Genomic DNA, 18,659 nt, shown 5'->3' with positions numbered 1-18,659 from the left:
AAAAATATAATGCGTTAAACTGAAAATTCGGGAAGGAATTTAAATTAAAGCCCACTTCTGCTGTGACCGATTTCCGATGTGAATGCCCCCAAATATTATTTGTCAAGAAATTCCAACAGCTTCACCTGTCAATCATCTCGCATCGGGTGCAACAGGCTCTGCAGTCGTGATGAGCGTGCCTCTCGGAAAACAAAAGCACGCGGAAAATTAGCACAATCCGCGGGAACCTGTTGCGGAGGTTGGCTGCCGGCGATGCACTTAAAAAGTGCAAAATTCGGAGCCGGTCAAACGAGGCTTGAGCAAGTGGCGGGGCGGCCGTGAGCCAGGAATTTTTGGGATAATGGCGGGAAAAGCATTTAAAATTCTTGTGTCGACATAGAGCAGCAGCGACGGCGTCTCTATCATAGACCGGGAAATGGTGGGGGGCGGCGCAGCATTATTTTTTCTGCTTGGCGTGTGCATCCTGACCATACCCACTAAAAACGATGCACCCGAATAAAAATGTCGAATTTTCAGGCGAAATAAAAGAGAAATCCACCGCCCACGGAGCCGAACTCGTAGAAGGAATGAAAAAAAAACGCGGCACCGACTTCCGGTCCTCATTGTGAGACACATGGTGCTGCGGCATATCGAGTAACGCCGACGATGTGTAAAATTCTCGCAGGGTGGCGGACGGGCGGAATTCGGCGAATTTTAGACGGCAGTGCATTGTCAAGAATTTACCTCAAAATCAAGCGGCATCATGCAGCAAGGATGAAGGTTCCCGCCAAACGTTGGGCAACCACGCGGTCGGCCGGCGAAAGAGTCGGGGCAGCGCACTCTTCGGCGAGTCGCGTTCGGCGGCTTCGGCGGGGCGAACCGGCACGGCGCGGGCCGCGTCCAGTCCCGTGGGAACGGCCGATCGGGCCGCCGGTGACGACGATGGCGCTTCTCCGTGCATCGCAAGCGGCTTCGACTCGGGCAATAATGGAGATTCTGCCGCTTCCCCGTCGTGCATCTTGGGGCCCGTGCCCCCACCCCGTAGCCCTCCCCCTCCTCCCGAGGGACAGCAGCAGAAGCGTCACATCCGGTCGGGCGGTGAGAAAAACCGGTACGGCCGGCGAAAACAACCGCGCGCTTGTTATAGGAGTGGGGAGCAGTGAACCGGTGCTGCCGCCAGTGTCACCGGTTGGCGGCGGGAGAAAACCGGGCACCCGTGGCGCCACCGTACACGCAGCGAGCATTCCGGCTGCTCGGTACGGCACAGCCCCCGTGCCGGTGCCATTCTGCACGGCGTGGAATAATGAAGGAGGCTTCCGAGGGGTGGGGCTGCCAGGCAGGGCCCAACACAAACCTGACCGACACCACGCAGCTTTCGGTGTCGGCCGCGCTGCCAAATTTTTTTCCTTCTTTTTCTTGCTCCCTTGCTAGCGCGCTCTTTCTTTCCAAAGGCACAAGGAGAGAAGAAAATATGGTCGTTATTTTTCGGACTGCTTCCATCCGCGTGCTCTCCCTCGGCCGCTTGCTCGGCCAGGCCACAGCCACACAAGAGAGCATGAATGGAATTTTTATTGACGAGAGAGTGAGAGAGACGCACTCTCGTACATCCACATCCAGCCAGGCTAAAAATAAAGTCGATCTCTCTTTCTCTATCTCTCTCCCTGCTGCACACGCGGAAGCGTAATTAAAAGCGAAATCAACCCTTGTAATAAAATGCGGCGGCAACACGACTACTATGAATATTTCGTGTTATTGGTCGCCGTGTGTGCTAGCGATGCAGGTGCAGAGAGCGAGCGAGCAAGCTACGCGGCAGCTGGACGCAAGGAAGCCTCTGACACGCGCCCCGAAGAGCCTCCGCGGCAAGCAGCACCTGGCGATCGAAGCAAAGGACGGCACAGGAAACGCCACATTGCACTGCACTCGCGCATTGTTGTGTTGACCACCACTAATTAAACTCAAGTAGTGCGGACAACTGTTTCATAAAGAGAAAAAGCGCCAAAATTGAGCGCAAATTCTAAATAATCTAAAATTTCGTCAAGGACTGGAGAAATTAAAATTTTATTTAATAATATTTAGGGGTGAACTTTTACTATTTTTACTTCCAGAGGAAATGAAATAAAATTCACTAGTATGTCGCGGAGAATATTCGTTAAATTTCGATCTGGAGCAACAATCGTGACGTGCTCCCCTCCGTACTACGCAGTTTCTCCCAATTTTCCACGGGGAAGCGCAGGCGTCGGGGGTGCGATGCACGCTCACGCTCTCTCCTCGTCAGCGCGATATGAGATTCCACGAGTCGGGGGCGGCGCGGCGGACGATATTAAAAAATCCGCCGGCCGTTTGCATGCACACTAATCGCCAGCGTTGGGCTTAATCAAAAAAAGCAGTCAAGTGGCAGGCTGGCGGCTGCGGCGGTGGCGGCAGGGAAAAGAGCGCACAAGACGTCCTGCCAGCCACGCCCAGCGCGCGGGTGGACCGAAATAGACCGGCGAAAAGAGTCCACTCGGGGGGCACAAGGGTGCTCCGAGTCGAACGACGACTTTTCCCGCCGCGCCGGCCACAAAATTGCGTGACGAGCGTGACCTCTGACCGGCCATGAGTCATGAACCAAGCAAGCCTCCTGACCACCGCAAAAGGCGAAAAACGCGATGAGGCGGAAAATTGGGCTGCTCTGACTCAACGGGGAAACAAGAGAAAATTAGATCAGTGAATAATAAAAGGTTCCGATTTCGTTTAAAATGAGTCACCTGTCTTTCCTGATAGGCAATTCCGTTGCTTTGTATAGAAGATTGATAAAGAAGCGGAATTCAGAATATTCTCTGCAGGATGCAGTGAAAATTTCGTGTCGAATTCGCGATGTGAAATATTTACAACAGAATCCACGCATTGTTGAACGAGAAATTTATTCAGACACAATAAAATATCCTCTAAAAATGCTGCTCTTATAATTAGTATTTCTAACAATTATTTATCCATTTTCAGGCCTGTAAAAGTCAGGGTTTATATTTTTTTTTAAATTATTATGTAGTTTGAATTTTTTAAATTTCCTTATAGCTTGGATCGATTTTTCTACATTCAGTAGCGAGTTTTCTTATGAAATTCACCATTTGAATGTGTCGAAATTTTCATCAATATTACGCAAGTAGTTTCAAAACCATTTACTCGCTTTTGAATGCATAAAAATCGATCCAAGCTATTGAGAATTTTTCTTCATTCAATAGCGAGTAAATGGTTTTGAAACTACTTGCGTAATATTGATGAAAATTTCGACATATTCATATGGTAAATTTAAGAAAAAAATTATTAAGTAAATTGAAAATAATATTTCGCCGATTTAAAAAGTTTCCAGCTTATTGGAGACAGAAAATTAATTTCAAAACATGGTTTAAGCGAAAAAATTATACACTGTCAAGCGAAAAAAATCATTTAATAATTTTTTAACACAAAAATACAATTATTTTGCAGGATAATAAATTTCCTTGTGATTTTTTAACCTTCTTAGGTTTGAATTTAGCGTTAAAAAATAGATCCAGCAAATTAGGGCCACGGAGCATAAAATTCCCGCTGGAAAAGTTAATCCCTGCATCGGCATGTGAGGCACGCGCAATTCCAACAATGCAAGAACGTGCGGCGCGACAACAATGCCGACTTACGCTCGCTCGCTCGCTCTAGCTCCCTCGCTGGCTGGCAGGCAGGCAGAGCGGAGCCAGGCAGGCGTGCTGAGCACGCTGCATGTGCGAAATGATCCGCGAAACGAGAGACAGCATGCATAAGACGAGCCAGCGAGAGAGAGCGAGAGAGAGAGAGAAGACGAGACGAGCTGCAGACGGGCCTGACGTCACGAGAGGTGTTTATGGTGCTCATTACACTGACTGTTCGCCGCCGCGACTGCCTCCGTGTGCCACCCCTCGCCACTCTAATTTTGATTCACGTGTGTCGTGTGCGAGCATCGGCCCAATGGGTCCTCGAGACACTTTTATTTTCGACTCGCGGCACCACGCTACACAAAACAACCGATTAACGATGACAAAGAGCGCGCCAATTCGTCTTAGAATGGATGGATAATAAAATAATTCATGAAAAAGCAGAGGGAAAGAATGAATGCAGGGGTGGCCAGGGAAAAGATATTAGGCTAATTATCATGAAATATTTAATTACCAAGTTTCTCGTTTTAGAGAAGAATAGTTCTTGATTAAGAAAAAAAAGTAAAATGATGTTTGTTTTTGTCCTGTTAATATACACTTTAATATTAATTCAGAATTAAAAGTTGGAAGCATTAAATCCTTCAGATTTTTTATTAATTTTCTGTACCACAAGATTAAAAAAATTATAAATATAAATGTAAGTCTCAGAGGTTTTTTTCTAGAATTATTTAAAGAGGAATGATACTGCAAAAGCCTGGAAAATGGTTGTTGCCAATGCATAAACTCGTCCCTTAGGATTCAGTTAAAGCCTAAATTGACCTAGGAAGCACTGTAATTTTGCGAGAAAATTGGCTGGAAAGTTAGCGTGCTTTTCAAATGGTAATGGCTGTCTCCTTACTTGAAATCCGATTTAATTTCAAAACCAAGAGTTTCCCCAATAAGTGGCATACACCGTTGAACAGATCTCGACGAGAGGAATCGGAATATGCCAAGAAAATGTTTTCGAGCACTGTAAATTTTGGAGAAAATTGGCAAAATTTGAATTTTCATTGTAGGAAGGTCATTTTTTTATTATTGCAAATTTTTGAACAAATTGTTTATCGGTCAATTGTTTATGGCATCCAACAATTTAAATAATTTTCAATTGTTGCCCAGTATCATTCCACTTTAACAATTTCAACCTTAAATCTCGCGGCTGTGAATTCTACATTGTTGTCATTTATCAATACACTCAACAAATTTATATTTCGTGTGCTTACACCGCGAGCAACAATGTTTGGCAATTGTTAAGAGTATAGGAAATAGAAATCCGTGCGTGTATCGGCAGGATCAATCGCGCACACAACAAAGAAACATAGGCTTTTGTCAATTCCCGACCGTTCCCATTCAGAAGCCCCCTCCTGAACTGCACACCTCTTCACGCTAAAATCCCTATGTATTAGTTAGAAAACCATGCGTTAGAAAACATTTTACAAACAAAACATAGTTTCAATTAAACTCGTGCTGGAGTAAACAATGCAATATGATGCTTATTTTTGTCCTGTTAATATACACTTTAATATTAATTCAGAATTAAATCTAAGAAGCAACAAGTCCTTCAGATTTTTTTAGCAATTTTCTGTACCATTAGCTTAAAAGTTTTTAAAAATACAAATGTCCGTCTTGGAGATTTTTTTCTGGAATTATTTAACAATTACGACCTTAAATCTCGCGGCTGGGAATTCTACACTGTTGCCATTTATCAATACACTCAACAAATTTATATTTCGTGTGTTTACACCTGGTTTACACCAAGCAGTTTATGTTTGTCAGTTGTTAAGAGCAGGAAATTGAAAGCCAGGTGCGTACAACATTCCAGCAAAATGGAATGATCGACCACACGCATAGTTGCATACCAACGAAAAATAAGCTTTTGTCAATCCCCAAGGACATATTTCCATTCCGAAAAACGCATCCTCTCAAATCCCTGCTTTGTTAGCAAAGTACATATCTCTCGAAAGAATTTTACAAACAGATTCAATTTAACACATGCTGGAGCCAACAAAGCAAAATGACGTTTATTTTTGCCGTGTTAAGATATACTTGAATATTAATTAAGAATTAAAACAAAGAAATATGCAGTGTACTCGAGTTTAGAAAAAAGGGAAGAGGGAGGCAAACCGACAATTTAGTAGTGAGAAATGAGGCCGTCGATTTCGTCACCGAATTTACCTACTTAGGCGTAACGTTTCAGTCCTCCGGAATCTCGTTTTATAAACACATTAAGAAAAAAGTTACAAGCATCAATTCTAGCCACGTCCAAATTAAACTCTCTCCCCAGGTCATTAGTCAACACAGCCCTTAAAATTTTTAATCTAGCAATAGCTCCGATCGCGAGCTACGGAGTAGAAGCGATTTGGCCATTTTTAAATCTCAAAGACTTTAATAAATTAGAATAATAAACTTCCAGAGAGATTCGGGGTGACCAGCAGTTAGACGAATACGAAAAGCAGTTAAAGATTTTTGTTTAGGCTAACCAATTTTATACTTGTGATGAATATCTCAATTTCAAAGCACCAAATGTAGCAAAACACGAACACTCGCTTGCGACACAAACATAACGAAATGTTTCTTCTATTTACTGTTATTAATATTTTGTTGTTTGAGACTTATTATTTGTAAATGCGCGGACGGAAATGGAGAAGCTTCGATTTTTGTACCGATGTGAAATACAAATAAAGGAAATTAAATTAAAATCATCCAAATCAAGATTCCTAAAAAGAGCTCTTTCCGGATCCAAAAGAATTGCAAACGAGATTTTCACTGCCGGAGAATGATTCGTTTAGAAAGTTCATGGCCAACCAGGATTTTAAGGCCTCCGAAATCGACCCGGGGTTTTCGTCACCCCCGCCATGGTCAACCAAAATTGGAAGGGAGCTATCTTTATTAACAGACACATGCTCACGAGACACGCTTGCCACGGTTTTCACCATTTCATCTGTAAAAAATTGAACTATCACTCTTGAGCGAGTGAGGACTGCGAGTGCAAATTCTGTGATAATAAACATTGATATGTGATTTAATTACTCTGTATATTGTATCTGTTGTACACCTTTTGGTGTCTAATAAATATTTAATTCAATCAATTAAAACTAAGAAGCAAAAAATCCTTCAGATTTTTTAGTAATTTACAGTAACATTAGCTTAAAAAATTTTAAAAATATAAATGTACGTCTTCGAGATTTTTTCTGGAATTATTTAACAATTACGACCTTATATCTCGCGGCAGGGAATTCTAAACTGTTGTCCTTAATCAATACACTCAACAAATTTAATATATTTTGTGTGTTTACACCCAGCAGTTAATTTAAAATTTAACAATGTTTGGCAGTTGCCAAGAGCAGAAAATTGAAAGCTATAGCATATATGTGCGCATTCCAGCATCCTGGAATGATCAATCACACGCATGCCAAAGAAAAATAGCCTTTTGTCAATTCCTAACAATAGGATAGTTCCCATTCGGAATCCTTTGAACTGCACACCTATTCACGCTTAAAATTCCCCATATACCTTCCCCTTTTTTTAAAAGTATCCATAGGAAAAAATTGTACAAATACAAACATATTCAATTAAACCCTTCCTGGAGCCACTTAAGCAAAATGATTTGTATTTCTGTCCTATAAAGATACAATTTAATATAAATTTAGCATTAAAACTACTTTTCCCCGAATCATTAGCTAAAAAAATAATTATGTGCGTCTTTTACAATTTTTTGTAATTTCATTTAAATTTGAACGGCCTCAAGTAAAAGGTTTTAAAACCCAATTTTCACCAGAGCTCTTTCTTAAAGAGGAATTATACTGGAAAAGCCTGGAAAATTATTGTTGCCAATGCATAAACTCGTCCCTTAGGATTCAGTTAAAGCCTAAATTGACCTAAGGAGCGCTGTAATTTTTTGAGAAAATTGGCTGGAAAGTTAGCGTGCTTTTCAAATGGTAATGGCTGTCTCCTTACTTGAAATCCGATTTAATTTCAAAAGCAAGAGTTTCCCCAATAAGTGGCATACACCGTTGGACAGATCTCGACGAGAGGAATCGGAATATGCGAAGAAAATATGTTCGAGCACTGTAAATTTTGGAGAAAATTGGCAAAATTTGAATTTTTATTGTAGGAAGGTCATTTTTTTATTATTGCAAATTGTTGAACAAATTGTTTATCGGTCAATTGTTTAAGGCATCCAACAATTTAAATAATTTTCAATTGTTGCCCAGTATCATTCCACTTTAAGAAAATGACTAATTTTTCCTTTAACTATATTTTATATTAGATTTCAAAATATTGATCATTTTTCGACTAAGCATTGTGAATCGGTTCAACTAACAGGTAAAATTGGTTCATTAACCTTCAGCTTGCTTGATAAAGAGCAATACCCACGCACAGCACATGGGTAGAAAATGTGCTGTGCTGCTGTGTTGTGTGGTACTAAAGTAAATCTCGTCGGTCTATGTTGGAGATGGGGAGAGAAAAAATACCTATGTCATTTTGTGTTGGCCTTGTCGGGCCATTCTTTGATACGTGCTCTGTTGCCTTTACAATACAGCCGCTACGCTACAGCCATTCAATCAGCCAGCAAACGCGCATTTTCGGTGAAAAATGATAATTTTGTCAATAATGCAGCAGCTTTAGCCATTCCATAATTATACACGCACCTTTGGACCACCTTGGTTTCAAAAGAAATACCTGCTAGGCTGTTTCATCTCTGCGTGTGTCCATCCCTGCGTGAAAAAGGGACCTTCCTACGGTAAAATTCAAATTTTGCCAATTTTCTCCAAAATTTACAGTGCTGGAACATATTTTCTTGCCATATTTAGATTCCTCTCGTCGAGATCTGTCCAACGGTATGCCACTTATTGGGGAAACTCTTTGTTTTGAAATTAAATCGGATTTCAAGTAAGGAGACAGCCATTACCATTTGGAAAGCACAGCAACTTTCCAGCTAATTTTCTCGAAAAATTACAGTGCTTCCTAGGTCAATTTAGGCTTTAACTGAACCCATCTCTAATACTGCAGCAGTGACTGTTGGTTTTTAGGTAAAGCAACGCTGAACCGAAACATCTGCCGCACGTACCAGAGCGTGTGATACATAAAATTTATTTTACAAATATTTTTCGACTAGTTAGATGTTTTGCTTGTGGAAGAAGCCATTTTAAAATCAGTAGAATTAAATTCACCCACACGATTGTTCTATTATAATCAAATTTTAATATAATAATTTTTTATATCAAAACAAAAACACCAATGAGTTTGCCTAAGAATCGATTCTTTAAATTAAACCCTGTGTGAACGGCTCTAATTATTTTCGAATCTCCTCCATCTCTGTCCCTAACACAATAATTTCCTGGGCACGCAGAAGACGACACTGCCGACAGTGCCGACTGACGGAGGATAAAAGGCAATCGAGCGAGGGGGCGAGAAACACATTTCCTCTCGCGCAGCCTAATTTTCAAAACAGCGAGATAGTTGGTTTTGTTCGGTGCAGCGCGAAATGAGCACTATACTTCTTGGCGGTTGCAGTGCAATGGCAAATAATTATTCTCAAACTGGCGACGGAGACCAGCGGGAGAAAAGCGAAATAAAAAAGAGAGAATTTCGGCGCAGGAAATAAAGGGGAGTGTGTGTGTGTACGTCGCTCCATTTCACCATCTGCCCTTGGACAATGGCTGCGAATATAATAATGGCTCCGTGCCGGCAGCTGCAGCCTCTCTCGCTGCTGCATGTGTTTCTGAAAAACGGCACACATGCGAGAACGCGCGGCAGTTGTAATTAGCAATCGCCAGACTGACGGCGCGGCGCGCACAGCGGCCCTTCAAAATTATTCGAGACAACACAGGTCACAGGTGGGCCGCCTTCAGAGGACTCCGATCGTCGGATTAATTCAACACCTCTGTTTTTATTGGTTTAACACCTCCTTCTCTCTCCTCTGGTTTAAAGGGAGAAATAGGAAGAAGATTATATGTATATAAAACGGTGTTATTCGGAGATAATTGATTCATGAGATGCGTCAGACAATCGAATGTGACGTCAGCCGTGACGTCACACACAGTTACAAACAGGACGATTATGGAAAGTTTGAGGATGTCAACAGATGGCGTCACTGTTTAATTTAATATATTAAGGCATTTTCAATGCGACTCTTCATACAATCTTGTTGCTCTGCATTTTAGAAGCAGAGATATTTATTTTAACATAGTTTAAACCGAAATTAATTCAGCCAGATACTGAAGAATAGGCAACAAAAATTCGTTTTGTCCTTGAAAAAATTTTTAGCGTTCACAGGAACACAATTTTGATTTTCCCCTGATCAAAATAATATTTTTTACCCTAGAGACGCAAAATCATAGCTAAAATTCGTAATTAAACAGTGGCGTCATCTGTTTGCGGCTTTCCTTTTTAAAAACGCAGCTTCAGTTTCACGAGGCGGAACCCGAACAGAAATGAAAACTGAAAATTTTCGACTCACCTATGGTAGGGGTTGTCGGAGTGCTGATGCGTCTCGAGCATGTCGAGCCTGGCGCCCTGGCAGATGTCGTCGAGGACGGACGAGGGGTCGTCGCAGAGTTCATCCTCGGCGTCGCCACTCATGCCCTCCGAGCCACTCCCCAGTCCTGTTCGAAAAGACAAGATAGCACAGAGTTAGTAATGGGCGCGGAAAATCGTGCCAAAAGGCAGATGAATGAAAATTTCGTGAAAAGTGTGGGATCGATTGCGGAGCACGGAGCACGAAGCACAGACGGCGGCAAACGCGATTTTCCGTCTCCGCGAAACTGGAAATAACGTCACGGCCAATGTCGGGGTAACTGGCGACTTTTCCGGCTCGCCGCACGCCCATTTTGTTCCCTAATCGCGTGGGGAACGGACGCAACAAGGCCTACGACAATGGTTAAACAGCGGGAAATCGTATTAGGGTGGAGAGAATGACGAGTTGCTGTGGTTTTTGGGATCAAATGGTTAGACTGTTGACCACAATATTTTTTAATAATAAAATCGACTGATAAGTTTATGTTGTTTAAAACGTTTAGCACAGTTTTTCTGAATAAAAAATCGTAATATATTTCCCTTCCTTAAAAGCCAGACGTTTTAGGACCGATTGCAATCAGAGCATCGTCATTAACCGCGAAAATATGTAGAAAATTGGCAACAAAGCGTCCGTCTCCCAACTTGAAAGTCGTGATTTATTTCGCAATAGGGAGCAGAATTCGCACATCGTTGGATAGATCTCGACGAGAGATGTCATAATCAAACAACAAAATTTGACCAGGAAATATAACAAGTCGCACTGTGGGTGGGCATCCCACGGGACGGGGGAGGATTGTACTCTTCCCCGGAACTGCCACTCAAAGATTTAAAATATCTTTATTGGATGATGGATCACTTTTTTTTCTTACAGACTTTAGAGCTTTGACCGCAGGTCGTAGGTGGTCCAGTGTGAACATTGTAAAAATAAATAATGTGAACAGTCATGTACAGAGGTGAATAGACGTGATGGTGTGTAGGGGATTCTGAGAAGATATAATATGTCCTTTGGGGTGCTCTTTCGGAAGCCACCATAATACTATTTTTCTGTGGGAAAAATGATGAATAAAATGGGCTTGCACGGATTTCTAAAACCACCACAAACATCGTTAAATTAGCGGCGGTGCATTTCAAACACTGGAATGCCAAATACTTCCTCAGTGCAATCACGCGAAGTTTCTTTTTTTTTTAATTGAATTGTTATACATAGGGCAACAGTTATAAATAATTCGAGTTTTCTGCTAAAATGAGGAGTTGACCAGACAAATTTTTAATCAAACGGAGGGACTTATAACTATTTAAATTAAAATTTTACCCGATTATTTTTATTAATCTTGTCCACTATAAATTGGCAAAACGTGCATTTTACTAGGTGCTTGGTCTGTTCTGACTGCAAATTGCAGATTAAAGTGGAATGATGATACTGGGCAACAATTGAAAATTATTTAAATTGTTGGATACCATAAACAATTGATCGATTAACAATTTGTTCAACAATTTACGATAATAAAAAGGACCTTCTTTCAATAAAAATTCAAATTTTGCCGATTTTCGTTGCTTGAACATATTTTCTTGGCATATTCCGATTCCTCTCGTCGAGATCTTTCCAATTGTGTATGCCACTTATTGGGGCCACCTTATTTGACGCGTGACAAATTGAATTATAGAGATGCATTTTAGTTTATTGACAAATATTTTGTGTTCCACAGTGTTTTTGTCGATGCTTACATCGCACTGCCTGCGATGCATTTGTTCACAAACAATGGTTTGATTGTGTGCTTGTGCGTAGGTCACACACCTTTCCTGGCATCGTTGTTTGCGCTGGGATCGGTGGGGACAATATTAATTCTTTTATTCTGTCCAGTAAGAAGTGCGTATATAATATGCTGTCTTTTTGACGCCAACGAAAAAGTGATTCAGACTAAAATACTATTTTAGAGCTGATTTTATTTTTCATCTTCAACCCATCTGCTAAATTTCACAAACAAATCAATTACTTGTTGTAGTCACCAAGACAAAATTCATACAAAGTGTTCAGATTTTTTGACCTGCTATGCTCTACTTTGTCTGTGCGGAATAAGCGTGTGAAAAATACAACTTTACTGGCAAAGATACTCTTGGGCCGATGAAAAATTATACTTAATGGCTATATTGCTACAGATTTTTAATTTGAATGGAAAAATTTATTACCTAATAGTTAAATTTTCCTGCGAAACATTAAAAATGAGAAAAAATTAGCTCGAATTCGTATTGTGATTTTGACGGTTCATCCGCAGTTGTTCTGTCAAATATTTCTAAATAATCCTCAAGCAAAATTGCCTATACAACAGCTAATTTGCATATTTTGCGTAACTTTCCCAGATTTCCGGTGCTTTTATTCAGAATTTCGCTGCCCACAGGATGTTTATACGCATTTTTCATATTATCTGCACGTTGGGCGAGGCGCCGGCGGCGCTTGGCGGCGCCATTAGCGCGAGCGAGTGAGCTCCGCAGTGCATGGATGGCATGAAAGGCGCGCGGCCGAGGCTGATCAATACGACGTACTCTCACACTCCATGCACTGAACTGACTCGCACACACTCACTCTCTCGCGCGGCCAAGAGTCAGTTCGGATGAGGACCACGCCCCACCCGCCCGCGCCTCCATCAATGGTCCAAATCAACAGATTTGTGCGCTCCGCGTGCCCCATTCCGCGGCCGACGACGACGGCCTCGCAAGGACGCCGCTCGCTCGCTCTCTCTCTCTCTCTCTCTCTCTCTCTGTCTCTCGCGCCACTTAATTATCGCGGCACAAAGATTTGTCGCCGCCGCCTCCGCTTTATTGCCGCCGCGACCCGTTATTGCATTCTCTACTGTGCTTTCCGCCAAAAGCGTGCTTGTGATTAAACTGTGTAGCTTTATTGTTAATTTAGTTGGCTGTAGATCTCAGCAATATTGCGAAATTGTTGTTCGCGAAAATTGAGGCTAAATTTGTGATTTTAATGGAGGAAAATTGAAGCACTAAACTTGTTTCTTAAATGGTTAACAGGAATGGAAGCAGTTTTTTTATATTTGAGTTAACTAGACCCAAAGGGTTTAATTAATTAAATTTTAATATAATTTTGAAACAGCGAAATTTGTTGATTCAGGAACGACCAAATCAGGACCAAGAAGCGATAGTTTGATTGTCTAAAAAAATATGATATATATAAAAAATGACAGGCTTGTCGATATTTGCTCGCTTTAATTCGTTTCCTCCGCTCGCGATCTATACAACAGTTCGCCTATTATGAGGGAAGTTTGGGAAGTTTCCCTTCTGAAGAAATAAATAATGAAAAAGCAAGACTGTGTGCTTCATTAGCATGAAAACTTTGTAGCATATTTTTTTTCGTAAATTTATCCGGTACTCTGGCCAAATTTTAGCTCGTTCCTGATAGCAGTTATAAAGTAATAATTGTGGAAAGGCAAAAAAGAATTTCAGGATTTTCAAGAAAGATCTGCTTTTGAATAATTTTATAGTCAGTTTCCCGGCCACTATTTCACAAGTGTTTGGTTTGTAGACAAAAATTTGTGCGAATTGGTAGATTTCTGGACAGAAAACACCGGTCTAGTATATGAAAAACATTGAAAAAATATTTGACAAAATAAAAAGGGTTCATTTGATAATCCTAAAAAGATAAATTAGATTTAAAACATTTTTTGCAATAAGTTTTGACACATCGCACCATTTCCTTAATATTCTTTGACGCATTTCTCAAATTGGACTATTTACCGGGGGCATAATTTACCCTTTAATATTTAACGAGGTCCAAATTTTCCTAATTATTATTTTAATTTTGTAATATACCTATGCTATATTAGCAAGTATAAAATAAATTTCGCTATAAATAGTGCAATAAAATAGGTAATTAAATCGAAGGAAAACCAATAATAAATGAACTCAATACTTGTGCAATGATAATTCTCCTTGGGTGACCAGGGATATATAAAACACCAGCTTTGGCAGCTAAGGTTTTATGTGGGTTTCCTTGTGTCCGAGCCAAGCCAAATGGGCAGAACCACTTTTCCTGTCCCACAGAGGAAAGGTACATTCAAGTGAAGCAGACAATCATTGTTTTCAACAATAAGCAACCACAAGAAAACTGCACTGAGAACAAGAGGTCACCAGCAGCACAGGTGATCAGAGCACTGTTTACAAAAGCAATGTCTTGTCAAACAGGTCGAGCACTCTCGCCCTTGTCATAAATCTATATTTTGTTATTATTCTATAAGCACACAAATGTGCATGTCGAATTTGCTTATCCTGTTCGTACACAATAATAGTTTTCTTAGAAAAAACACATCTGGACATCATACAGAGAGGGACCGCTTCTCATGGTCCTTTTTATGCTCAAGATAAATCAATTTCTTTTAGCTGTCAAAGCTGGTGGTGTTTTATATATCCCTGGTCACCCAAGGAGAATTATCATTGCACAAGTATTGAGTTCATTTATTATTGGTTTTCCTTCGATTTAATTACCTATTTTATTGCACTATTTATAGCGAAATTTATTTTATACTTGCTAATATAGCATAGGTATATTACAATTTTCCAGTTAAAATTTATTTCTGCAAAATACACCACGTCAGCTTTCAAAAACCAGGTTCAAAATCCTTAAATTTAAGTTTTTCAGCTATTTCGCGAGTTTGCAGTGCTTTAAAATCATCGTCCTCCATATTCTATACGGCTTTGAGGCGGGTCCAGCGGCCGGCAGTGTGAGAGAGAGTCGAACCGAGTACCCCGCTCCAATCGCAGATCGGCCGGCTGCTGGGGGCGTTGCGATCGCTCAACTGCCGCCGCTCTGCAGCCTCCGCCGCTCTGCCGCCTCCGGGTCGGAGGCCGCACATTCCTTGGAATTTTCCTACTCCCCTAGGGGCGAAGCGGCAACATCACTTGAGCAAAAGAGCGGAAGGCGCGCGCGAGAGAGATCGTCGGTTTGTACCCTCGGCGGCTGAAAAGCCGCCCCCCTAACCCCGACTGTGACAATAGGGTAAAACAAGGTCATGTCAGGTAGAACCTACGCAGCGGGGTTTCTTTGTACCGTGGAGAGCAAATGTCCTCAAAAGAGACCTTTTTTCGGATCAACAGGTTGCTCCCGCGGTTGGTTCGCAATTTCGACATGCAGCAGATCTTACTACAGCGATGCACATTTCAAGATGGCGGAATCGGTGCGGTTTGAAACTGAGTTTTCAGTCGTTTGCGTGTTTAATGAGGGTTCACTATTTTTTTTTTTAAAACATTTGAACTCTGGATCTCCTCTATTAAATTGGAGTGAGGGGATTGTTCTGAAGCCTAAATAAATAGAAAAATAAGTTGCTACCAGTTTTCATGTCCGTAAACTGCCTCCCTACAGGAAAATGTCGATTTTCTCGGGTAAAAACTTTAAAAATAACACACCAACGCACAGATTGACAGGAGAGGTCCACATTTGTTAAAAAAAAACGAAGCTAACACAAGTAAATTTCTGAGAGAATCGCCTACGAAACGAAAAAAAGTGCTGTGGACGAACTAAAAGCTGCGATTTAATCTGGTAAAGGAAGAATTTCGCATCTGTTTAAAAATGATTTTAAAATTGCTTCAAAAACACTAGAAAACAATAGCAGCCTGTTGGCTCGCATCTCGCATTGTTAAGGCATTCTCAGGAGTGTCAAAGCATTGGGAGGTATTTTTTGAGCAGTTCCGAGATCTAATACTGGCCACCCAATGTCAGAGATGGCAAAAAGTGGTTAGTTTAGTGACTCGAAATGCTCAAATATAGCTCAACGGGCTTGGGAGGCGCAGCGGCGCCGACTCGCTACTACTTGCTGGTTTGCACCTTTCCTGCACGCGTGATTTTGCTTCACGGGACGAATTTTAAAAACAAAATTGCGGAGGCAAATGGCCCTTGAGTGGGCTGGGTCCCTGAAATGTGCGCCCATGTTATCCGTTCGCGGTGTTATTGGGACTCGCCAGGGTGTCAGCATTCGTGCTAGTGCAGTGCACGCTCTTCCCGCTCCTCGGGCAGGGATATAAAGAGCAAAAAAAAAATCAAGAAAAAAATTTAAAATGTCACTTAATCTCAGTTTTGTTTCACATAAATCAAAATCTGTAAAAGCTCAACTCTAGCCAACGACATGAGAAAATTAAGCAACATGCAGAGGCGACGCGTATCAATTTTCGTTTGTTCCTTCCATCCTCTCGAAATTAAGTCGGTAGTCTTTTATTTAGTAATCGGATCTCGTCCTGACTCGTGCAGGGAGGGAGACGCTTTATTGCCGACCCTGAACGCTGAGCATCCCTTGTTTATCCCTGGGGGGTGTGCTCCGCTTTCTCTCCGCCTGACTCCGCCGTAATGCAGGTCAGAGACCTTCGCTGCATTATCTTTTTTTCCCTCCATGCGAGCTCTACACGAAAAATACGGAGTGTTGAGTGTGACGCGGCTTTTCCATCCAAGGCGACGCGTCTGCTCATTTCTTAATCAGCTAATTAGGCTAATTAATTAAGTGAATTGCGTTCGAACTGCTCTGTTAACTCCGCTCGTAAACTTTCCACTCGAGCGAGCGAGCGAACGAACGAACGAGCCAAGGTGCTGCACACACGCGGAATTAACGTAGGTAATCGGCTCGATTGAAATTTAAAATCAAAATGGCGGACCCGCAGAGCTGCTCTTTAATCTCAAACCGTGCGTTGAAATTTTATTCGGTTGCCCTTTGAGAGAGGATAGTTTAATGGTTGTTTGTTTAAAAAATCAGCAAGACGACAAAAATTGTTGTTGGAGAAGGTTTAGTTTCAAAATTAAGTTTATTATGGGCTGACAGGGCAACTCTGCCCCAAATCAGCACACATCCATAAAGTAATGAGACAATTATTTATAGAAACAACATTTTATCAACTTATCCTCGGACGGTGAGGATTTACCTCTCTGCTTTAAATCTGATTTTATTTCACGACAAAGGGGTTCTCCGAAAAGCAGTACGCTGTGCAATAAATCATGAAAAGCAATCGAGGTTCACCAAGAAAATCGACCGGATTTCGGGAACCTAAAGCAGAATAAAGCTTAATTTTAAAACTGCGAAGGTAAATATCACAGCGGTAGGTAGAGACAGGCATTATGTAGCAAAAATAAATGAGAAAAACGACACAAAAGTGTTTTTAGGGTCGAAAAATGGAAGGCGACAAGACAAGTCTTTTGTAACACAAGAGCGGAGATTTTAACAAAGAGAAAAAATGACGCATTCGTTTATCAACGCCCAGCGCCTTTTTGAAGAATCTGGATTTAGCACTTTTCTAATTTATTGAAATCATTTAAATTTAAATATGACCATATAGCTTCAATACCGTAGGATGCAACAGGCGAGATTGCTAAATTAAATAACTTTGTGGCCGTATCAATAGAATTCTTTACACAGATTTTTTATTTTTAATGTTGTGAAAATAGAGGCCTGAACCCTTCAATCAATAAGTTGACTAAAACAAGTGCCAGTTGTACGCCTTTGGCGTTTAAAAAATATTCTATTCTATTAATTTTCCTAATAGATGACCAGAAAAACCTTTTTCGCAGCTGCTCCTCGGAATTTTTTAATGAAATGAAGCAACACATTTATTTTCAAGCTCTTGAATGGACAACTTAAGAGTATTCCCAAAGAATTTCCATTTTTTCAACTGACCTGTCAACCCAGGCAGGGAAAAATGATACTAGAGTTTCTGGGTGGGAAAATAAATGGAAACCAGCATATTGGGAGTAGTAGGGAATATAGAGCGCAGCAAGATGTCTCCTCTACACAAAATATTTGTCCTTGAGCTGTTGAGGGATCCTCTGAGGGAGCCTCTGGTTTTGTAAAAAAAAATAAGAAGGAGCAGCAACGTGCGTTTTTCCCACTGACCATGGAAAAAATACATTAGAGTTTATGGGTGGGAAAATACTTGGAAACCAGCAACATCATATTGGGGGAGTAGGGAATTTAGCAAGGAACAAGGGAATGAATTAACAAAGACTGCAGTAGTCGCTGCAAGACCAACAAGCATTGTGTGTGTGTGCGCGCATTCTGTAGCCAGATCATCCAGAATCTATCCTTGACAGGTGTAACCTCCTTTAAAGGATATCGTAACATGTGCTCCAAGGCTTTATTATGTTTGAACGTGGGTCAGCGGGGATGCGAGTGAGGAAAAAAGGCTTAGTAAAACGTGGGATGACGTGCGGAACTTGGAAAGGAAAAATAATGTCGTTGGGATAGGTTAATGGGCAGATGATAATACTATTTTTCTGTGAGCTGAGCTGAGGGGTGAAAAGGGATGGACGGCGGAGCGCGGATGTCTCCAACCAACAAAAATCGTTGAATTAGCTGCGGTGCATTCCAAACACTGGAATGTCCAATTTTTCCTCAGTGCTCAATTGCTCAAAAAAACATAATATTTTGTTAAATAGCTAACTGAGCCATCCATTCGTCCTGAATTGGCTGGACTTGTAAAGTTTTTCCAATAAATATG

The 18,659-nt window shown here is 41.3% G+C and overlaps 1 protein-coding gene across 2 annotated transcripts in view; it reads right to left on the bottom strand.

Moving 5' to 3' along the window:
- Nucleotides 1-18,659, bottom strand: part of LOC135939092 (serine/threonine-protein phosphatase 4 regulatory subunit 1-like) — a 33,406-nt gene that overhangs the window by 11,594 nt on the left and 3,153 nt on the right. The window contains exon 3 of one of the 2 annotated variants that reach the window (XM_065483274.1): nt 10,123-10,267. In XM_065483274.1, coding sequence (XP_065339346.1) covers nt 10,123-10,267 — 145 coding nt within the window. Of the gene's footprint in view, nt 1-125; nt 253-10,122; nt 10,268-18,659 lie in introns of those variants that run through there. The other variant, XM_065483275.1, reaches the window with a different exon arrangement.

This window comes from Cloeon dipterum, chromosome 3 (genome assembly GCF_949628265.1).
Source record: "Cloeon dipterum chromosome 3, ieCloDipt1.1, whole genome shotgun sequence".
Taxonomy (NCBI): Eukaryota; Metazoa; Arthropoda; class Insecta; order Ephemeroptera; family Baetidae; genus Cloeon; species Cloeon dipterum.
This window is presented reverse-complemented; position numbering and strand designations above follow the sequence as displayed.